We start from the raw sequence: 17,908 nt of genomic DNA, 5'->3' as shown, positions 1-17,908 counted from the left end.
TCATTGTGCATGAGTTACCATATTGGTGGCCATACCCAATCACTTACAGCAGACCCTGAAGGTGCCACGCTGAGACTGCTTATCACTCGGGTTCGGTCACTCCTCCTGCGCACAATCCAGGGCAGAATGGCTGGTTTAACTCTTCACCCACCCAATGCTTTTTTGGCAGGTGATGTGTCTATCAGCCGAGATCCCTGAATATCCCACTCGTGACCATGTCTCTCATCTGAGGTCCTAATCACAGGTTTTAATCAGAAAGAAACACTTGCCTTTTTATTGTGTCTTTCACAACCTCAGGATGTCCCAAAGCGTTTTACAGCCAATGAAGTACTTTTGAAGTGTCGTCACTGTTGTAATGTAGGCAATGTGGCAGCTAATTTTCACACAGCCAGCTCCCACAAACAGCAATATGGTACTGACCAGATCATCTGTTTTTGTGATGTTGGTTGAGGGATAAATATTGGCCAGGACACCGGGGAGAACTCCCCTGCTCTTTTTTGAATAGTGGCCGTGGGATCCTTTACATCCACCTGAGAGAGCAGACGGGGACTCGATTTAACATCTCATCCAAAAGACAGCACCTCCGACAGTGCAGCACTCTCAGTACTGCCCCTCCAACAGTGCGGCGCTCCCTCAGTACTGCCCCTCCGACGGTGCGGCGCTCCCTCAGTACTGCCTTTCTGACAGTGCGGCGCTCCCTCAGTACTGCCCCTCCAACAGTGTGGCGCTCCCTCAGTACTGCCCCTCCGACAGTGCGGCGCTCCCTCAGTACTGCCCCTCCAACAGTGTGGCGCTCCCTCAGTACTGCCCCTCTGACAGTGCGGCGCTCCCTCAGTACAGCCCCTCCGACAGTGCGGCGCTCCCTCAGTACTGCCCCTCCGACAGTGCGGCGCTCCCTCAGTACAGCCCCTCCGACAGTGCGGCGCTCCCTCAGTACTGCCCCTCCGACAGTGCGGCGCTCCCTCAGTACAGCCCCTCCGACAGTGCGGCGCTCCCTCAGTACTGCCCCTCCGACAGTGCGGCGCTCCCTCAGTACTGCCCCTCCGACAGTGCGGCGTTCCCTCAGTACAGCCCCTCCGACAGTGCGGCGCTCCCTCAGTACTGCCCCTCCGACAGTGCGGCGCTCCCTCAGTACTGCCCCTCCGACAGTGCGGCGCTCCCTCAGTACTGCACCAGGAGTGTCAGCCTGGATTATGAGCTCAAATCTCTGGAGCGGGACTTAAACCCACAACCTTCTGGCTCGGAGTGGGGATAGACTGCTACCCATTGAGCCACGGCTGACACACTGACTGCAGCTTGCCTCTTTTCTCACATCTATGGGCCCTCTCATGCCATGCACTGGTCCCTGGTCAAGACAGCATCCACTCTTTCACTTGGCCTGGCTGATAGGGAGTGTGTGCACCTCTCTGGCAGTGCCTCACCCATTGGCTCTGCCCTCCCTGTGGGGAACCAGCCCTGCTCCTTGACCCTCCTGCCATTGGCATGGCCAAGGATGGACAGCTCTCTGGGCGGTGGAATCACGAGGGACAAATACGTCAGGGTGCCCGCCATCCCCTCCGAGCCCAATCCTAACTTCCCCACTGTCTTGACCTCCTCACTTGTGCTGTTATTATTTCCAGGGTCGCACCAGGTCCGTGACTGACACAAGCTCTCATCACCATCGCCCTCTCAGCGAGCCCTGGCCACAGAGGTTGCTGTCGGAGACAAGGTGGAAAAAATGAGACTTGCAGCCATCCTGGTACCTCCCAAGAGTCTGAAAGTGAGAGAGAGCATTTCAAATCAGCAACTCAACAACCTGTCATGTTAACGGAAACCCGCAGCCATCTCCTCGAATCTGCGTGTTGGCTGGGCTGCTGCTGGAGTTGATACGATATATTGTTTCTGGTAACCACAGGGCATGTACTGAGAGGAACTGGTCTGAGAGTCAGACAGCTGCTCGCTGGGGCTGCCTGACAGCCTATAGACACCCGAGTGAGAGGGAGAGAGACAGACAGACAGAGTGTGGGACAGAGAGAGAGTGAGTGACTCCTCACACAGAACCTGAGGTTCAGAAGTTGTATTCGATTCGAGTCACATTTGAGGATTCAGCGATTGGAGCCGAGTCGAGGATTATTTTTATAATCCTGGGGTAAAAAAGTATTGATTTTTAAATCTTTTCTCACTCTCTGTTTATGCTTTTGTAGAGGTTCTTTCTAATTTCTCTTTCAATTTCTTCCTTTATTATTTAATAATGTAGAGAGTGTTTAAAGCAGCCTTTGATTTGAGATCGATATTTTAATACAGTATAGTTCATGCTGAAATGGTGCAGTTGCCCAGGATCTCTCCCTGGGATAGGAATCTCTCCCTGGGACTGGAATCTCTCCCTGGGACAGGAATCTCTCCCTGGGACTGGAATCTCTCTCTGGGACAGGAATCTCTCCCTGGGACAGGAATCTCTCCCTGGGACAGGAATCTCTCTCTGGGACAGTTGAGAGGAGCCTCACCAAATCTCTGTTGGGTCGACCACCAAGCAGAGTTTACACAACTCCCCTGAGAGCTCACGGGGAACAGCACGAAGCCCAATCTCAAAGCACGCTCCCAGCTTCCATCAGTGGTCTGTGCCGAGTCTCTCTTAGGCAGTCCCCGGAACCGAGGATGACTTGCTTCCACACTAAAAATGAGTTCTCAGGTGGCTGATGAGTCCAATGCGGGACCTACGGTCTCTGTCACAGGTGGGGTAGACGGTGGTTGAAGGGGCGGGTGGGTGGGGTGCTTGGGTTGACGTGCGCTCCTTGCGCTGCCTGCGCTTGGCGTCCGCTTGCTCCCGGCGAAGAGACTCGAGGTGTTCGGCGCCTTCCTGGATGCTTCTCCTCCATTGGAAGGTGTCGGTGGGGATGTTGCACTTTTTCAAGGAGGCTTTGAGGGTGTCCTTGAAGCATTTCCTCTGCCCACCTGGGGCTCTCTTGCTGTGTCGGAGCTCCGAGTAGAGCGCTTGTTTTGGGAGTCTTGTATCATTCACCCAGCATCCACCCTATCAAGCCCTGTAATAATTTTGTATGCTTCAATGAGATCCCCTCTCGTTCTTCTGAATTCAAGAGAATACTGGTCTAGTTTACTCAATCTCTTCTCATAGGACAGTCCCGCCATCCCAGGAATCAATCTCGTACCCCAGTGAGAGTCAGTGTCTGTGGAACCCGTACCCCAGTGAGAGTCAGTGTCTGTGGAACCTGTACCCCAGTGAGAGTCAGTGTCTGTGGAACCTGTACCCCAGTGAGAGTCAGTGTCTGTGGAACCCGTACCCCAGTGAGAGTCAGTGTGTGTGGAACTCGTACCCCAGTGAGAGTCAGTGTGTGTGGAACCCGTACCCCAGTGAGAGTCAGTGTGTGTGGAACCCGTACCCCAGTGAGAGTCAGTGCCTGTGGAACCCGTACCCTGGTAAGTCAGTGCCTGTGTGAAATGAGTGACAGGTGGACCCAGGGCAGGAACTGAGCTGTGTATCAGGACCCAGGAATAATAACTTTTAATTATTGCATAATCTCTCTGTAATTTGTGAGAAAAAGGAACTGTGAGACGAACCTGAAGCCACGTAAAGAAAATTATTACTAAGATCAGAATCCTCCTGTGTTCATCAAGAACTGTTTGCAACACCCAGACTCAGTCATGTGATTCCCATTCCCCGCTCAAACATGTGTCAGCAGTTCAGCACAAGCCGACTATCACAGGTCGCCCCCCACCCCCCGCCAGTATAAGGCACTATTACTTTATCAGCTTTCGATAAGGAACAAATAATCGGTAAGAGCACCAGTCTCTCTGTGACTAAAACGTTCCACTGCAGAGGAAGTGGTCACTCGAGCTATTGCAGGGGCACCTTGCTCACAGCAGAGTGATCACCAACCGCAGAGTAACAGTCAAACCCTCGCTCTCTCTAATACAAAAGCAAAATACTGCAGATGCTGGAAATCTGAAATAAAAACAGAAAATGCGGGAAATACTCAGCAGATCAGGCAGCATCTGTGGAGAGAGAAACAGAGTTAACGTTTCAGGTCGCTGACCCTTCATCAGAACTGGAAAAAGCAGGAAATGAAACAGGTTTTTAAGCAAGTGAAGGGGCCGGGAGAGGGGGGAGGGGAGGAAAGAACAAAAGGAAGTTCTGTGATAGGATGGAAGGCAGGAGAGATTAAGAGACATTAAGAGATGGTGCAAGGCAAAAGGAGATGGTAATGGGACAAGTTAAGAAACAAAAGATGGCTCTAGATGACGTGTAAATGGCACTGGCAGAATGAAAGACAGCTGCCATGTGGGAGAGAGAAAAAAATATATAAAATAAATGGAAAAAAAAGGGATGGGGCAGAGGTTATGGTCTGAAATTGTTGAACTCGATGTTGAGTCCAGAAGGCTGTAAAGTGCCTAATCGAAAGATGAGGTGCTGTTCCTCGAGCTTACGCTGAGCTTCATTGGAACAGTGTAAGAGGCCGAGGGCAGAGAGGTCAGAGTGGGAGTGGAGCAGAGAATTAAAGTGACAGGCGACCGAAAGCTCAGGGTCACCCTTCCGGACTGAACGGAGGTGTTCAGCAAAGCGGTCACCCAATCTGCGTTTGGTCTCCCCAATGTAGAGGAGACTGCGTCGAGCCATTGTTTCCAAGACCGTCACTGACCTCATCTCCTCTGGAGATCTTCCCCCCCACGGCCACCAACCTCATAGTTCCCCAACCCCGCACAGCCCGCTTCTACCTCCTTCCCAAGATCCACAAACAGGACTGCCCTGGTAGACCCATCGTTTCAGCCTGTTCTTGCCCCACGGAACTTATCTCTTCCTATCTCGACTCTTTTTTTCTCCCCTTGTCCAGTCTCTTCCCACCTACATCCACGACTCTTCCGACGCCCTCCGCCACTTTAACAGTTTCCAGTTTCCTGGCTCCAACCGTCTCCTTTTCACTATGGACGTACAATCCCTCTACACTTCCATCCCCCACCAGGATGGCCTGAGGGCGCTCCGCTTCTTCCTTGAACAGAGGCCCGACCAGTCCCCATCCACCACCACCCTCCTCCGCCTGGCTGAACTTGTTCTCACATTGAACAACTTCTCCTTTGACTCCACTCACTTCCTCCAAATTAAAGGTATTGCTATGGGTACCCGCATGGGTCCTAGCTATGCCTGCCTTTTCATGGGATATGTGAAACACTCTTTGTTCCAGTCCTACTCAGGTTCCCTCCCTCACCTCTTTTTCCGGTACATTGATGACTATATCGGTGCTGTTTCCTGCTCTCGCCCTGAACTAGAAAATTTCATTCACTTTGCTTCCAATTTCCTCCCTTCCCTCACCTTCACATGGTCCATCTCTGACTCTTCCCTTCCCTTCCTCGACTTCTCCGTCTCCATCTCTGGGGATAGGTTATTGACCAACATTCACTATAAGCCCACTGACTCCCACAGCTACCTGGACTACACTTCCTCCCACCCCGCCTCCTGTAAGGACTCTATTCCATTCTCCCAATTTCTCCGTCTCTGCCGCATCTGCTCTGACGATGCCATCTTCCATACCAGTGCTTCCGACATGTCTTCCTTTTTCCTTAACCGAGGATTCCCCTCTACTGTGGTTGACATGCCCCTTGACCATGTCCATTCTATTTCCCGCACTTCTGCTCTCACCCCTTCCCCTCCCTCCCGGAACCACGATAGGGTTCCCCTTATCCTCACCTTTCACCCCACCAGCCTCCACATTCAACGGATCATCCTCCGCCATTTCCGCCACCTCCAGCGTGATCCCATCACCAAACACGTCTTCCCCCCACGTCCCCTTTCAGCATTCCGAAGGGACCACTTCCTCCACGACTCCCTGGTCCGCTCCTCTATCACCCCTTCCCCTTCGCCCAGCACCTTCCCGTGCAAGCGCAGGAGATGCAACACCTGCCCTTTTACCTCCACCCTTCCCACTGTCCAGGGCCCCAAACACTCCTTCCAGGTGAAACTTGTACTTCTCGCAATTTAGTATACTGTATTCGCTGCTCACGATGTGGTCTCCTCTACATTGGGGAGACCAAACGTAGATTGGGTGACCGCTTTGCGGAACACCTCCGTTCAATCCGTAAGGGTGACCCCGAGCTTCTGGTCGCCTGTCACTTTAATTCACCGCTCCACTCCCACTCAGACCTCACTGTCCTCGGCCCCTTACACTGTTCCAATGAAGCTCAGCGTAAGCTCAAGGAACAGCACCTCATCTTTCGATTAGGCACTTTACAGCCTTCTGGACTCAACATCGAGTTCAACAACTTCAGACCATAACCTCGGCCCCATCCCTTTTTTTTCTATTTATTTTTTTCTCTCTTCCCACATGGCAGCTGTCTTTCATTATGTCATTTACACTTCATCTAGAGCCATCCTTTGTTTCTTAACTTGTCCCATTACCATCTCCTTTTGCCTCGCACCATCTCTTAATGTCTCTTAATCTCTCCTGTCTTCCATCCTATCACAGACCTTCCCTTTTGTTCTTTCCTCCCCTCCACCGTTTCCCGGCCCCTGCACTTGCTTAAAAACCTGTTCCATCTCCAGCTTTTTCCAGTTCAGACGAAGGGTCATCGACCTGAAAGGTTAACTCTGTTTCTCTCTCCACAGATGCTGCCTGACCTGCTGAGTATTTCCAGCATTTTCTGTTTTTATTCCTCTCTCTCTCTGTCTGTCTATCTCATTCGATCTTCCCCCTCTCGCACTCTGTTTCTCTCACTCTACCTCCCTCTTTCTCCCCTCCCCTTCTCTATCTCTCTCTCTCTCTGCCTCTCTCTCTCTGTCTCTCTCGCTCTCTTTCTGTTTCTCGCTTTCCATCTGTCTCTCTCTCTCTCTCTCTCTCTCTCTCTCTGTTTCTCTCTCTCTGTCTCTCACTCTCTCTCTCTGTCTCTCTCTGTTTCTCTCTATTTCTCTCTGTCTCTGACTCTCTCTCCCTGTTTTTCTCTCTCTCAGTCTCTGTCTCTCTGTTTCTCTCTCTCTTTCTCTCTGTCTCTCACTCTCTCTGTCTCTCCCTCTCTCTGTTTGTCTGTCTCTGTCTGTTTCTCTGGGTGATGTGATGTGAAGTGTGATCATTAATTATACCCAAAGTCACATCAATCAGAACTGTCAGTGAAAACACCGGGAGACCTTTGTTTAAAAACATCATGGGTTTTTGGTCCACAATCCTGAGCACAGTTGCCAGTGACCAGGACAGAGACACATTTTTATGAAAGGGAAATCGTGTTTAACAAATTTATTAGAGCTTTTTGAGGATGTAACTAGCAGTGGCTGTAGTATATTTGGATTTCCAAAAGGCATTTGATAAGGTGCCACATAAAAGGTTGCTACGCAAGATAAGGGCTCATGGGGTTGGGGGTAATATAGCAGCATGGATAGAGGATTGGTTAACGGACAGAAAACAGAGTCGGGATAAACGGGTCATTTTCAGGTTGGCAGGCTGTAACTAGTGGGGTGCCGCAAGGATCAGTGTTGGGGCCTCAGCTATTTACAATCTATATTAATGACCTAGATGAAGGGACTGAGTGTAATGTATCCAAGTTTGCTGATGATACAAAGCTAGGTGGGACAGTAAGCTGTGAGGAGGATGCAAAGAGTCTGTAAAGGGATATAGATAGACTCAGTGAGTGGGCAGTAAGGTGGCAGATGGAGTGTAATGTAGGGAAATGTGAGGTTATTCACTTTGGTAGGAAGAATAGAAAAACAGAATATTTTTCAAATGGTGAGAAAATATTAAATGTTGGTGTTCAGAGAGATTTGGGTGTCCTCGTGCAAGAAACACAGAAAGCTAACATGCAGGTACAGCAAGCAATAAGGAAGGCAAATGGCATGTTGGCCTTTATTGCAAGGGGGTTGGAGTATAAGAGTAAGAAAATCTTACAACAATTGTACAGGGCCTTGGTGAGACCACACCTGGAGTACTGTGTACAGTTTTGGTCTCCTTATCTAAGGCAGGATATACTTGCCTTGGAGGCGGTGCAACGAAGGTTCACTAGATTGATTCCTGGGATGAGAGGGCTGTCCTATGAGGAGAGATTGTGTAGAATGGGCTGATACTCTCTGGAGTTTTGAAAAATGAGAGGTGATCTCATTGAAACATATAAGATTCTGAGGGGGATTGACTGGGTAGATGCTGAGAGGTTGTTTCCCCTGGCTGGAGTGTCTAGAACTAGAGGGCATAGTCTCAGGATAAGGGGTCGGCCATTTAGGACTGAGATGAGAAGGAATTTCTTCACTCAGAGGGTTGTGAATCTTTGGAATTCTCTGCCCCAGAGGGCTGTGGATGCCGAGTCTTTGAGTATATTCAAGGCTGAGATAGATAGATTTTTGGACTCTAGGGGAATCAAGGGATATGAGGATAGTGCAGGAAAGTGGAGTTGAGGTCGAAGATCAGCCATGATCTTATTGAATGGCGGAGCAGGCTCGAGGGGCCGAATGGCCGACTGCTGCTCCTAATTCTTATGTTCCCTTGTTACTAAGAGCCCAACACTCAGCCACTTTGCTCTGTGACTGATGCTGGACAGACGGCTCGTGTTGTCTACATGCTGAGAGGTGATGGAGAGGATTTAGGTTCTGTGAGGATCAGAGAAAACTGTTAGCAAGATCACAAAACGTGAAACAGAGAGAGGAGTGTGGAGGGAACAGAGTGAGAAAGAGGAAAGAGAGAGAGAGAGAGGAAAGAGAGAGAGAGAGAGAGACAGAGAGAGGGAGAGAGACAGAGAGAGGGAGAGGTTCACCAGATTGTTTCCTGCGATGAGAGGGCTGTCCTATGAGGAGAGATTGTGTAGAATGGGCCGATACTCTCTGGAGTTTAGAAGAATGAGAGGTGATCTCATTGAAACATACAGGATTCTGAGGGGGATTGACAGGGTTGATGCTGAGAGGTTGTTTCCCCTGGCTGGAGAGTCTAGAACTAGGGGGCATAGTCTCAGGATAAGGGGCCGGCCATTTAGGACTGAGATGAGGAGGAATTTCTTCACACAGAGGGTGGTGAATCTTTGGAATTCTCTACCCCAGAGAGCTGTGGAGGCTCAGTTGTTGCGTATATTCAAGACAGAGATCGATAGATTTTTGGACTCTTGGGGAATCGAGGGATATGGGGATCGGGCGGGAAAGTGGAGTTGAGGTTGAAGACCAGCCATGATCTTATTGAATGGCGGAGCAGGCTCGAGGGGCCAAATGGCCGACTCCTGCTCCTAATTCTTATGTTCTTATTAGAGCATGGAGAGAGAAACAGAGGACAGAGAGAACACAAAGCCTGACCCTGACCCCCACACGCTGGCCTCCACACCCTGACCCCCACACGCTGGCCTCCACACCCTGACCCCCACACGCTGGCCTCCACACCCTGACCCCCACACCCTGGCCTCCACACCCTGACCCCCACACCCTGACCCCCATTCCATGAACCCTCCTTGCTGTGTGTGCACCAGGGCACAGCACACTGGATGGTCCTGTATCCGACAGGGCAGAGGCCAAAGCAGCAACGTCCTGAGTGTTGTGGGATTGGGCGGGAGGACAATCTGGGGAGATGGGGGTCAGTTCGCACCCTGCAATACCCCAGCTGGCAGTACCCGGGGGATGGGGCTGGGGATCACGGGGTGTGGGCAGTAATGGCTCTGTGTGTGTGTCTGTGTTCCAGCTCGAGTTGATGTTGGGAGACTCGTCTCCAGCCACCCAGATGTTGAACAGAACCAGCAACGACATAAACTATTCATCAACCGAAGCCTTGCTCTCAGCTGGAACAGAGGCAACCCTTGGCTCAACTACAGGTAGGCCAGATGTGGCTTGAAGGGTGGGGGTAGGAGGAGGGTGAGGGGTGGGATTGGAGGAGGAGGGTGAGGGGTGGGGTTGGAGGAGGAGGGTGAGGGGTGGGGTTGGAGGAGGAGGGTGAGGGGTGGGGGTTGGAGGAGGAGGGTGAGGGGTGGGATTGGAGGAGGAGGGTGAGGGGTGGAGGAGGGTGAGGGGTGGGGTTGGAGGAGGAGGGTGAGGGGTGGAGGAGGGTGAGGGGTGGGGTTGGAGGAGGAGGGTGAGGGGTGGGGTTGGAGGAGGAGGGTGAAGGGTGGGGTTGGAGGAGGGTGAGGGTGAGGGGTGGGGTTGGGAGCGAGAGGGGGTGGAATGGGGTGGGAGGGAGGGGCGGGGGCCGGTGTGGGAGGGTAAGGGGGGGATGGTACATAGGAACAGGAGGAGGCCATTCAGCCCCTCGATCCTGTTCCACCATTCAATGAGATCATGGCTGATCTGCGACCTAACTCCATCTACCCGCCTTTGGCCCATATCACTTAATACCTTTGGTTAACAAAAATCTATCAATGTCTGATTTAAAATTAACAATTGATCTAGCATGAATTGCTGTTTGTAGAAGAGAGTTCCAAACTTCTACCACCCTTTGTGTGTAGAAGTGTTTCCTAATTTCACTCCTGAAAGGTCTGGCTCTAATTTTTAGACTATGTTCCCTAGTCCTAGACTCCCCAACCAGGTGTCATCATTAGTCATCTAGTTAAGATGGTGTTGCAGTTTCATAAAGTCAGAATGTTCTTGCCACTATTCAGCCCCTGGGTCAGGAATCTCTGCTACTGTCTGTCTGTCTGTCTCTCTCTGTCTCTCCGTCTCTCTCTCTCTTTGTCTCTCTCGCTGTCTCTCTCTCTCTCTCTCTCTGTCTCTCTCGCTGTCTCTGTCTCTCTCGCTATCTCTGTCTCTCTCTCTCTGTCTGTCTGTCTCTCTCTCTCTTTGTCTCTCTCGCTGTCTCTCTCTCTTTCTGTCTCTCTCTCTCTTTGTCTCTCTCGCTGTCTCTCTTTCTGTCTCTCTCTTTGTCTCTGTCTCTCTCGCTGTCTCTCTCTCTCGCTGTCTCTCTCTCTCTGTCTCTCTCTTTGTCTCTCTCTCTCTTTGTCTCTCTCGCTGTCTCTCTCTCTCTCTCTCGCTGTCTCTCTCTCTCTCGCTGTCTCTCTCTCTCTGTCTCTCTCTCTCTTTGTCTCTCTCGCTGTCTCTCTCTCTGTCTCTTTGTCTCTTTCGCTGTCTCTCTCTGTCTCTCTCACTGTCTCTCTCTCTCTCTGTCTGTCTCTCTCTTTGTCTCTCTCGCTGTCTCTCTCTCTTTCTGTCTCTCTCTCTCTTTGTCTCTCTCTCTCTTTATCTCTCTCGCTGTCTCTCTTTCTGCCTCTCTCTCTTTGTCTCTGTCTCTCTCTCTCGCTGTCTCTCTCTCTCGCTGTCTCTCTGTCTCTCTCTTTGTCTCTCTCTCTCTCTTTGTCTCTCTCTCTCTCTTTGTCTCTCTCTCTCTCTGTCTCTCTCTCGCTGTCTCTCTCTCTCGCTGTCTCTCTCTCTCGCTGTCTCTCTCTCTCGCTGTCTCTCTCTCTCGCTGTCTTTCTCTCTCGCTGTCTCTCTCTCTCTGTCTCTCTCTCTCTTTGTCTCTCTCGCTGTCTCTCTCTCTCGCTGTCTCTCTCTCTCTGTCTCTCTCTCTCTTTGTCTCTCTCGCTGTCTCTCTGTCTCTCTCTCTCTCTGTCTCTCTCTTTGTCTCGCTCGCTGTCTCTCTCTCTCTTTCTGTCTCTCTCTCTCGCTGTCTCTCTCTCTCTCTGTCTCTCTCTCGCTGTCTCTCTCTCTCGCTGTCTCTGTCTCTCTCTCTCGCTGTCTCTCTCTCTTTCTGTCTCTCTCTCTCACCCTCCACTCGCTGGCTGCTGACACTTGACCCTCTTTTGTTTTTCAGCAGGACCTGGGCACAATCCCTCAAACGCCATCCTTTATTCCTCAGTGATCCCGGCTCTGCTGATACTGACAGCGGCTGCAGTATGTCTCATCGTGTGGTTCCAGAAGTGAGTGACTCTGTGACAGACTCTAGCCCTGGACAGAGGGGCAGCTCCCCTAAACAAGATGCTCAGCTCTCCTCCGAAACATTGACCCACTGCCCCGGCCACTGCAACCATTAACTTGCTGCAACTTGTAAACACCTCATTCACGGGGTGTGGGCATCGCTGGCAAGGCTGGCATTTATTGCCCATCCCTAATTGCCCTGGTTTGGTACAACTGAGTGGCTCACTAGCCGGGGTAGTGGGATGAGCAGACGGGCTGGTGGGATGGGCAGACGGGCTGGTGGGATGAGCAGACGGGCTGGTGGGATGGGCAGACGGGTTGGTGGGATGGGCAGACGGGCTGGTGGGATGGGCAGACGGGCTGGTGGGATGGGCAGACGGGTTGGTGGGATGAGCTGGTGGGATGGGCAGTCGGGTTGGTGGGATGGGCTGGTGGGATGGGCAGTCGGGTTGGTGGGATGGGCTGACAGGGGGCAGATGCAATTTAAAGTCTTTTATCTCCTTCCATGTGTTTTATGTTTCAGAAAAAAGAAAAAACGAAAGAAACCGCGGGGGAGCCGGATGATGCTGGGAGAGGACATCCCAGGGACACGGGACAATCTGTCGATGGTGAAGGTTCTCCCCTCACCTCGACATTTGTCATCTACACAGCGACACAGCAGTGAATTACGCACGTCACGCATATCAGCAGGAGCACAAAACGTACAGGTACTGGGGTATTTTCAGGTTGGCAGGCTGTAACTCGTGGGGTAACGCAAGGATCGGTGCTGGGGCCTCAGCTAATCACAATCTACATCAATGACTTAGATAAGGGGACCACATGTAATATACCCAAGTTTGCTGACGATAAAAAGCTGGGTCGGATAGTGAGCTGTGAGGAGGATGAAAAGGGATATAGACAGGTTCAGTGAGTGGGCAAGAAGGTGGCAGATGGAGTATAATGTGGGGAAATGTGAAATTATCCACTTTGGTAGGAAGAATGGAGAAGCAGAATATTTTTAAATGGTGAGAAACTATTAAATGTTGGTGTTGAGAGGGACCTGGGTGTCCTGGTCTCGAAAGTTAACGTGCAGGTACAGCGAGCAACTAGAACAACAACAACTTGTATTTATACAGCGCCTTTAACGTAGTAAAACGTCCCAAGATGCTTCACAGCAGTGTTATAAAACAAAATTTGACACCGAGCCACATAAGGAGATATTAGGGCAGGTGACCAAAAGCTTGGTCAAAGAGGTTGGTTTTAAGGAGCATCCTAAAGGAGGAAAGAGAGGTAGCGAGGTTTAGGGTTTAAGGAGGAAATTCCAGAGCTCAGGGCCTAGGCAGCAGAAGGCAAATGGCTTGTTGGCCTTTATTGCAAGTGGGTATAAGAGTAAGGAAGTCTTGCTGTAATTATATAGGGCCCTGGTGAGACCACACCTGGAGTATTGTGTACAATTTTGGTCTCCTTACTAAGGAAGGATATACTTGGCATAGAGGGAGTGCAGCAAAGGTTCACCAGACTGGTTCCTGGGATGATAGGGTTGTCCTATGAGGAGAGATTGAGTAGACTAGGCCTATATTCTCTGGAGTTTAGAAGAATGAGAGGTGATCTCATTGAAACGTATAAAATTCTTACAGGGAGGGTAGATGCAGGGAGGATGTTTCCCCTGGCTGGGGAGTCTAGAACCAGGGGTCACAGTCTCAGAATAAGGGGTCAGCCATTTAGGACTGAGATGAGGAGAAATTTCTTCACTCAGAAGGTGGTGAATCTTTGGAATTCTCTACCCCAGAGGACTGTGGAGGTTCAGTCATTGAGTATATTCAAGACAGAGATCGATAGATTTTTGGATATTAAGGGAATCAAGGGATATGAGGAGAGTGGAGTTGAGGTAGAAGATCAGCCATGATCTCATTGAATGGCGGAGCAGGCTCGAGGGGCCGAAGGGCCAACTCCTGCTCCTGTTTCTTGTGTTCTTGTGCTCACCCTGCTTCCCCTGGCCTGTTTCCTTTGCTCTGTTTTTACAGCCTGTCCATTTCACTGTCGAGGACCTGTCGTTGCTCGAGGTTTTGAAGATTGGGAAGCAGGGAAAGTTCTACCGAGCAAAGATTACCCGTGGGAACTGCAAGGGCCACCGGCTAGTGACCTGCAAGCTGACCATGAGGAGTGAGTTATGGGCAAAAGGACTTGTGAATTGGGGATGTGCACTATGAACCCTGACCCTACCTGGGTTACACTACATTTGGGGATTTGCACTATGAAAAGAAAGACTTGCATTTCTATAGCGCCTTTCACCACCTCAGAATGTCCCAAAGCATTTCACAGTCAATGAAGTAGCTTTGAAGCCTAGTCACTGTTTTAATGTAGGAAACACGGCAGTCTATTTGCGCACAGCAAGATCCCACAAACAGCAATGTGATAATGATCAATCATGTGTTTTAGTGATGATGGTTGAGGGATAATTATTGGCCCAGGTCTCTGAGGAGGACGCCCCTGCTCTTCTTCAAAATAGTGGCCATGGGATCTTTTATGTTCACCTGAGAGGACCGATGGGGCCTCGGTTTAATGTCTTATCTGAAAGACGGCACCTCGGACAATGCAGCACTCCCACAGTACCTCCCCTCCTACAGTGCAGCGCTCTATCAGTACTGCCCCTCCGACAGTGCCACTCTCCCTCAGTACTGCCCCTCCGACAGTGCCACTCTCCCTCAGTACTGCCCCTCCGACAGTGCGGCGCTCCCTCAGTACTGCCCCTCTGACAGTGCGGCGCTCCCTCAGTACTGCCCCTCCGACAATGCGGCGCTCCCTCAGTACTGCACCTCCGACAGTGCAGCCCTCCCTCAGTACTGCCCCTCTGACAGAGCGGAACTCCCTCAGTTCTGCCCCTCTGACAGAGCGGAGCTCCCTCAGTACTGCCCCTCCGACAGAGCGGAGCTCCCTCAGTACTGCCCCTCCGACAGTGCGGAGCTCCCTCAGTTCTGCCCCTCTGACAGAGCGGAGCTCCCTCAGTACTGCATTGGCGTGTCAGCCTGTCTGGAGTGGGACTTGAACACACGACTTTCTGACTCAGAGGTGAGAGCGCTGCCCACTGAGCCACAGCTGACATCCTCTGAACCCTGGCTAACCCTGACCCTACCTAGATTATACTGCATTGTGGGAAGTGCTCTATGAACCCTGGCCACCTGTTTGGGGGGGAATTCGTTTCTTTATTCTCTCAATTTTTCTCCCCCCTCTGTGCTGACTCTCGTTGGGTTACAGGTCCCATGGGAGCTGATCACTCGGTACCTCACCTAACTGCCCATTACTCATCAGCCAGAGAATGAGTGTTGACAGGATATTGAACCATGAGGGGATCACAGCCTTCTGTCCCCACGCACGGTGCAGCATGGGTCACTGGGTCCCGATCGCTGACTGGTTTTGTTTTCCGTGTCTAACTCAGAGGCACTGTGGCCCCCTGTGATAGGGAAACAATATTAGAGCTGTGAGGTACAATCTACATCGCACTCGCACTGCGGCCCTGGCTCAGTTATTGGTTCAGTCCGTTCTTGGAGTATAAATGGCTCCGTGTCATGTTCCCCTATTTAGAGCCAGGGTTCACGTTTCAGCACAAACCAAGCTCGGAGTTCTTATTAATGGTGGGGTCTAAAACTGAAGGCTGCTGAACTCTAACCCCAGGGGCACTGAACTCTAACCCTGGGAGAGCTGAACTCTAACCTCAGGGGCACTGAACTCGAACCCTGGGAGAGCTGAACTCTAACCCGGGGGGAGCTGAACTCGAACCCCAGGCGCACTGAACTCTAACCCCGGAGGAGCTGAACTCTAACCTCAGGGGCACTGAACTCTAACCCTGGGAGAGCTGAACTCTAACCTGGGGGGAGCTGAACTCGAACCTCAGGGGCACTGAACACTAACCCCGGAGAAGCTGAACTCTAACCTCAGGGGCACTGAACTCTAACCCTGGGAGAGCTGAACTCTAACCTGGGGGGAGCTGAACTCGAACCCCAGGCACACTGAAATCTAATCCCAGGCACACTGAACTCTAACCCAGGAGCGCTGACCTCTAACCCAGGAGCGCTGACCTCTAACCCAGGAGCACTGACCTCTAACCCCAGGTGCACTGAGCTCTAACCCCAGGCGCGCTGAACTCTAACCCAGGAGCGCTGACCTCTAACCCCGGGGGAGCTGACCACTAACCCCGGGGGAGCTGACCACTAACCCCGGGGGAGCTGACCTCTAACCTGTCCCATTGCCTCTTCGGCAGGTGTCTCCCAAAAGAAGCTGCAGTCAGAAATCAGCATCATGAACAAACTCGGGTATCACAAGAACGTCATCCAACTTCTGGAATGGAACATATCACAAGGTGAAAGAGTGACCACTGCGGGGCAGTGAGAACACCAGCCCATGTGCTGGGGGGGACCTCGTACCCCCTGTGACCTCGGGACCATGTACCCCTGTGACCTCGGGACCGTGTACCCCTGTGACCTGGGGACCATGTACCCCTGTGACCTCGGGACCGTGTACCCCTGTGACTTCGGGACCATGTACCCCGTGACCTCGGGACCGTGTACCCCTGTGACCTCGGGACCGTGTACCCCTGTGACTTCGGGACCATGTACCCTGTGACCTCGGGACTGTGTACCCCTGTGACCTCGGGACCATGTACCCCTGTGACCTCGGGACTGTGTACCCCTGTGACCTCGGGACCATGTACCCCGTGACCTCGGGACCGTGTACCCCTGTGACTTCGGGACCGTGTACCCCTGTGACTTCGGGACCATGTACCCCGTGACCTCGGGACCGTGTACCCCTGTGACCTCGGGACCGTGTACCCCTGTGACCTCGGGACCATGTACCCCTGTGACCTCGGGACCGTGTATCCCTGTGACCTTGGGACTGTGTATCCCCTTGACCTTGTGACCTCATACCCGTGACCTTGTGACCGCGTACCCTTGTGACCGCGTACCTGTGACCTTGTACCCCTGTGACCTTGTACCCCTGTGATCTCGTACCCTTGTGACCTCGTACCCGTGTGTTTCTCAGAGCCATACATACTGATAATGGAACACGTGGGAAGCCGGAATCTGAAGAGCTTGTTACAGAACAACAGGACACAGCTGTCCAGCTGCAAGGACCTGCAAATCCAACTGACGTCAGCTGCCTATTTCATTTCACTGGGGATGGAGCACATAGCATCGAAGAAGGTAAAACTCGGCACGGCACTGCTCGGCTTGGCACGGCACTGCTTGGCTTGCTCGGCTCGGCTCGGCACGGCACTGCTCGACTCGGCTCAGCTCGGCACGGCACTGCACTGCTCGGCTCAGCACGGCACTGCTTGGCTTGCTCGGCTCGGCTCGGCACGGCACTGCTCGGCACGGCTCGGCTCGGCACGGCACGGCTCGGCTCGGTCGGCACGACTCAGCTCGGCTCGGCACGGCACTGCTCGGCTCGGCTCGGCACAGCTTGGCTCAGTGCAGTGTCCTGAACCTAGCACTCGAGCACTGTGTCGAATGCTCTGACACCGGGTCTAACGCTGCTTTCTGTTGGCAGATAGTTCACCGGGACTTAGCAGCAAGGAACATATTAGTTGGTCGTTTTCCCCAGGAGTGTAAAATCACAGAATTCAGTCTGGCAATCGACCTCTCCAACGGCGGAGCCGTGAAGTGTAAGAAAGGAAGAGGGGTGAGTAAATTCAGCAACGGCAAGCCCACCAACTCACTGTACCAGCTGTACCATCAGCACCCACTCCAGTAAACCTGGGGGACCAGGACAGACACCCCAAAACTGATGGGCTGCTCAACATCTGCTGTACGGGGGGTGGGGAGTCAGAAAGTGATGGCGAGGGGAGGAGAGGACCTAAAGAACTGATTCCTTTATTAAAGCCAGCTGCTTTCAGAGCCAAGCTGCGAACAGAACAGTCTGTAAATCAGTCACACTGTGGCTCAGAGTGCGAGGAGCGTCTCACCTGACCGTCTGTACAGGGTAGACTCGAGGGTGGGCTGTGGAAAGATCGGCAACAAGCCAATTCCCAGTGAGGCAAAGACATCAACTGAGAGTGGGGGCCGCGGCAATATTTACAGTGGAGACAATTCTCTTCCCATGCTCAGCCCTTACTGGACATGGCGGCCCCACTGCTGGGTTTGTTCAATGTGTCAT

At 52.2% G+C, this 17,908-nt stretch overlaps 1 protein-coding gene across 1 annotated transcript; it reads left to right on the top strand.

The window, feature by feature from the left end:
* Window positions 1–1,876: 1,876 nt before the first annotated feature.
* On the top strand, window positions 1,877–17,434 carry LOC147080801 (tyrosine kinase receptor Cad96Ca; the record flags this gene model as incomplete). Its single annotated transcript, XM_085981084.1, has 8 exons — window positions 1,877–2,136; window positions 9,621–9,750; window positions 11,676–11,781; window positions 12,303–12,486; window positions 13,783–13,921; window positions 16,017–16,115; window positions 16,796–16,956; window positions 17,303–17,434. Coding segments are annotated over exons 2-8 (942 nt in total), but the record flags the coding sequence as incomplete, so codon positions are not given.
* Window positions 17,435–17,908: the final 474 nt, after the last annotated feature.

The sequence above is a fragment of the Somniosus microcephalus genome, unplaced genomic scaffold (assembly GCF_052327205.1).
Source record: "Somniosus microcephalus isolate GS21.2 unplaced genomic scaffold, FLI_Smic_1.0 scaffold1133, whole genome shotgun sequence".
Classification (NCBI taxonomy): Eukaryota; Metazoa; Chordata; class Chondrichthyes; order Squaliformes; family Somniosidae; genus Somniosus; species Somniosus microcephalus.
Note: the sequence above shows the minus strand (reverse complement) of the source record. Positions and strands in the feature narration are given on the sequence as shown.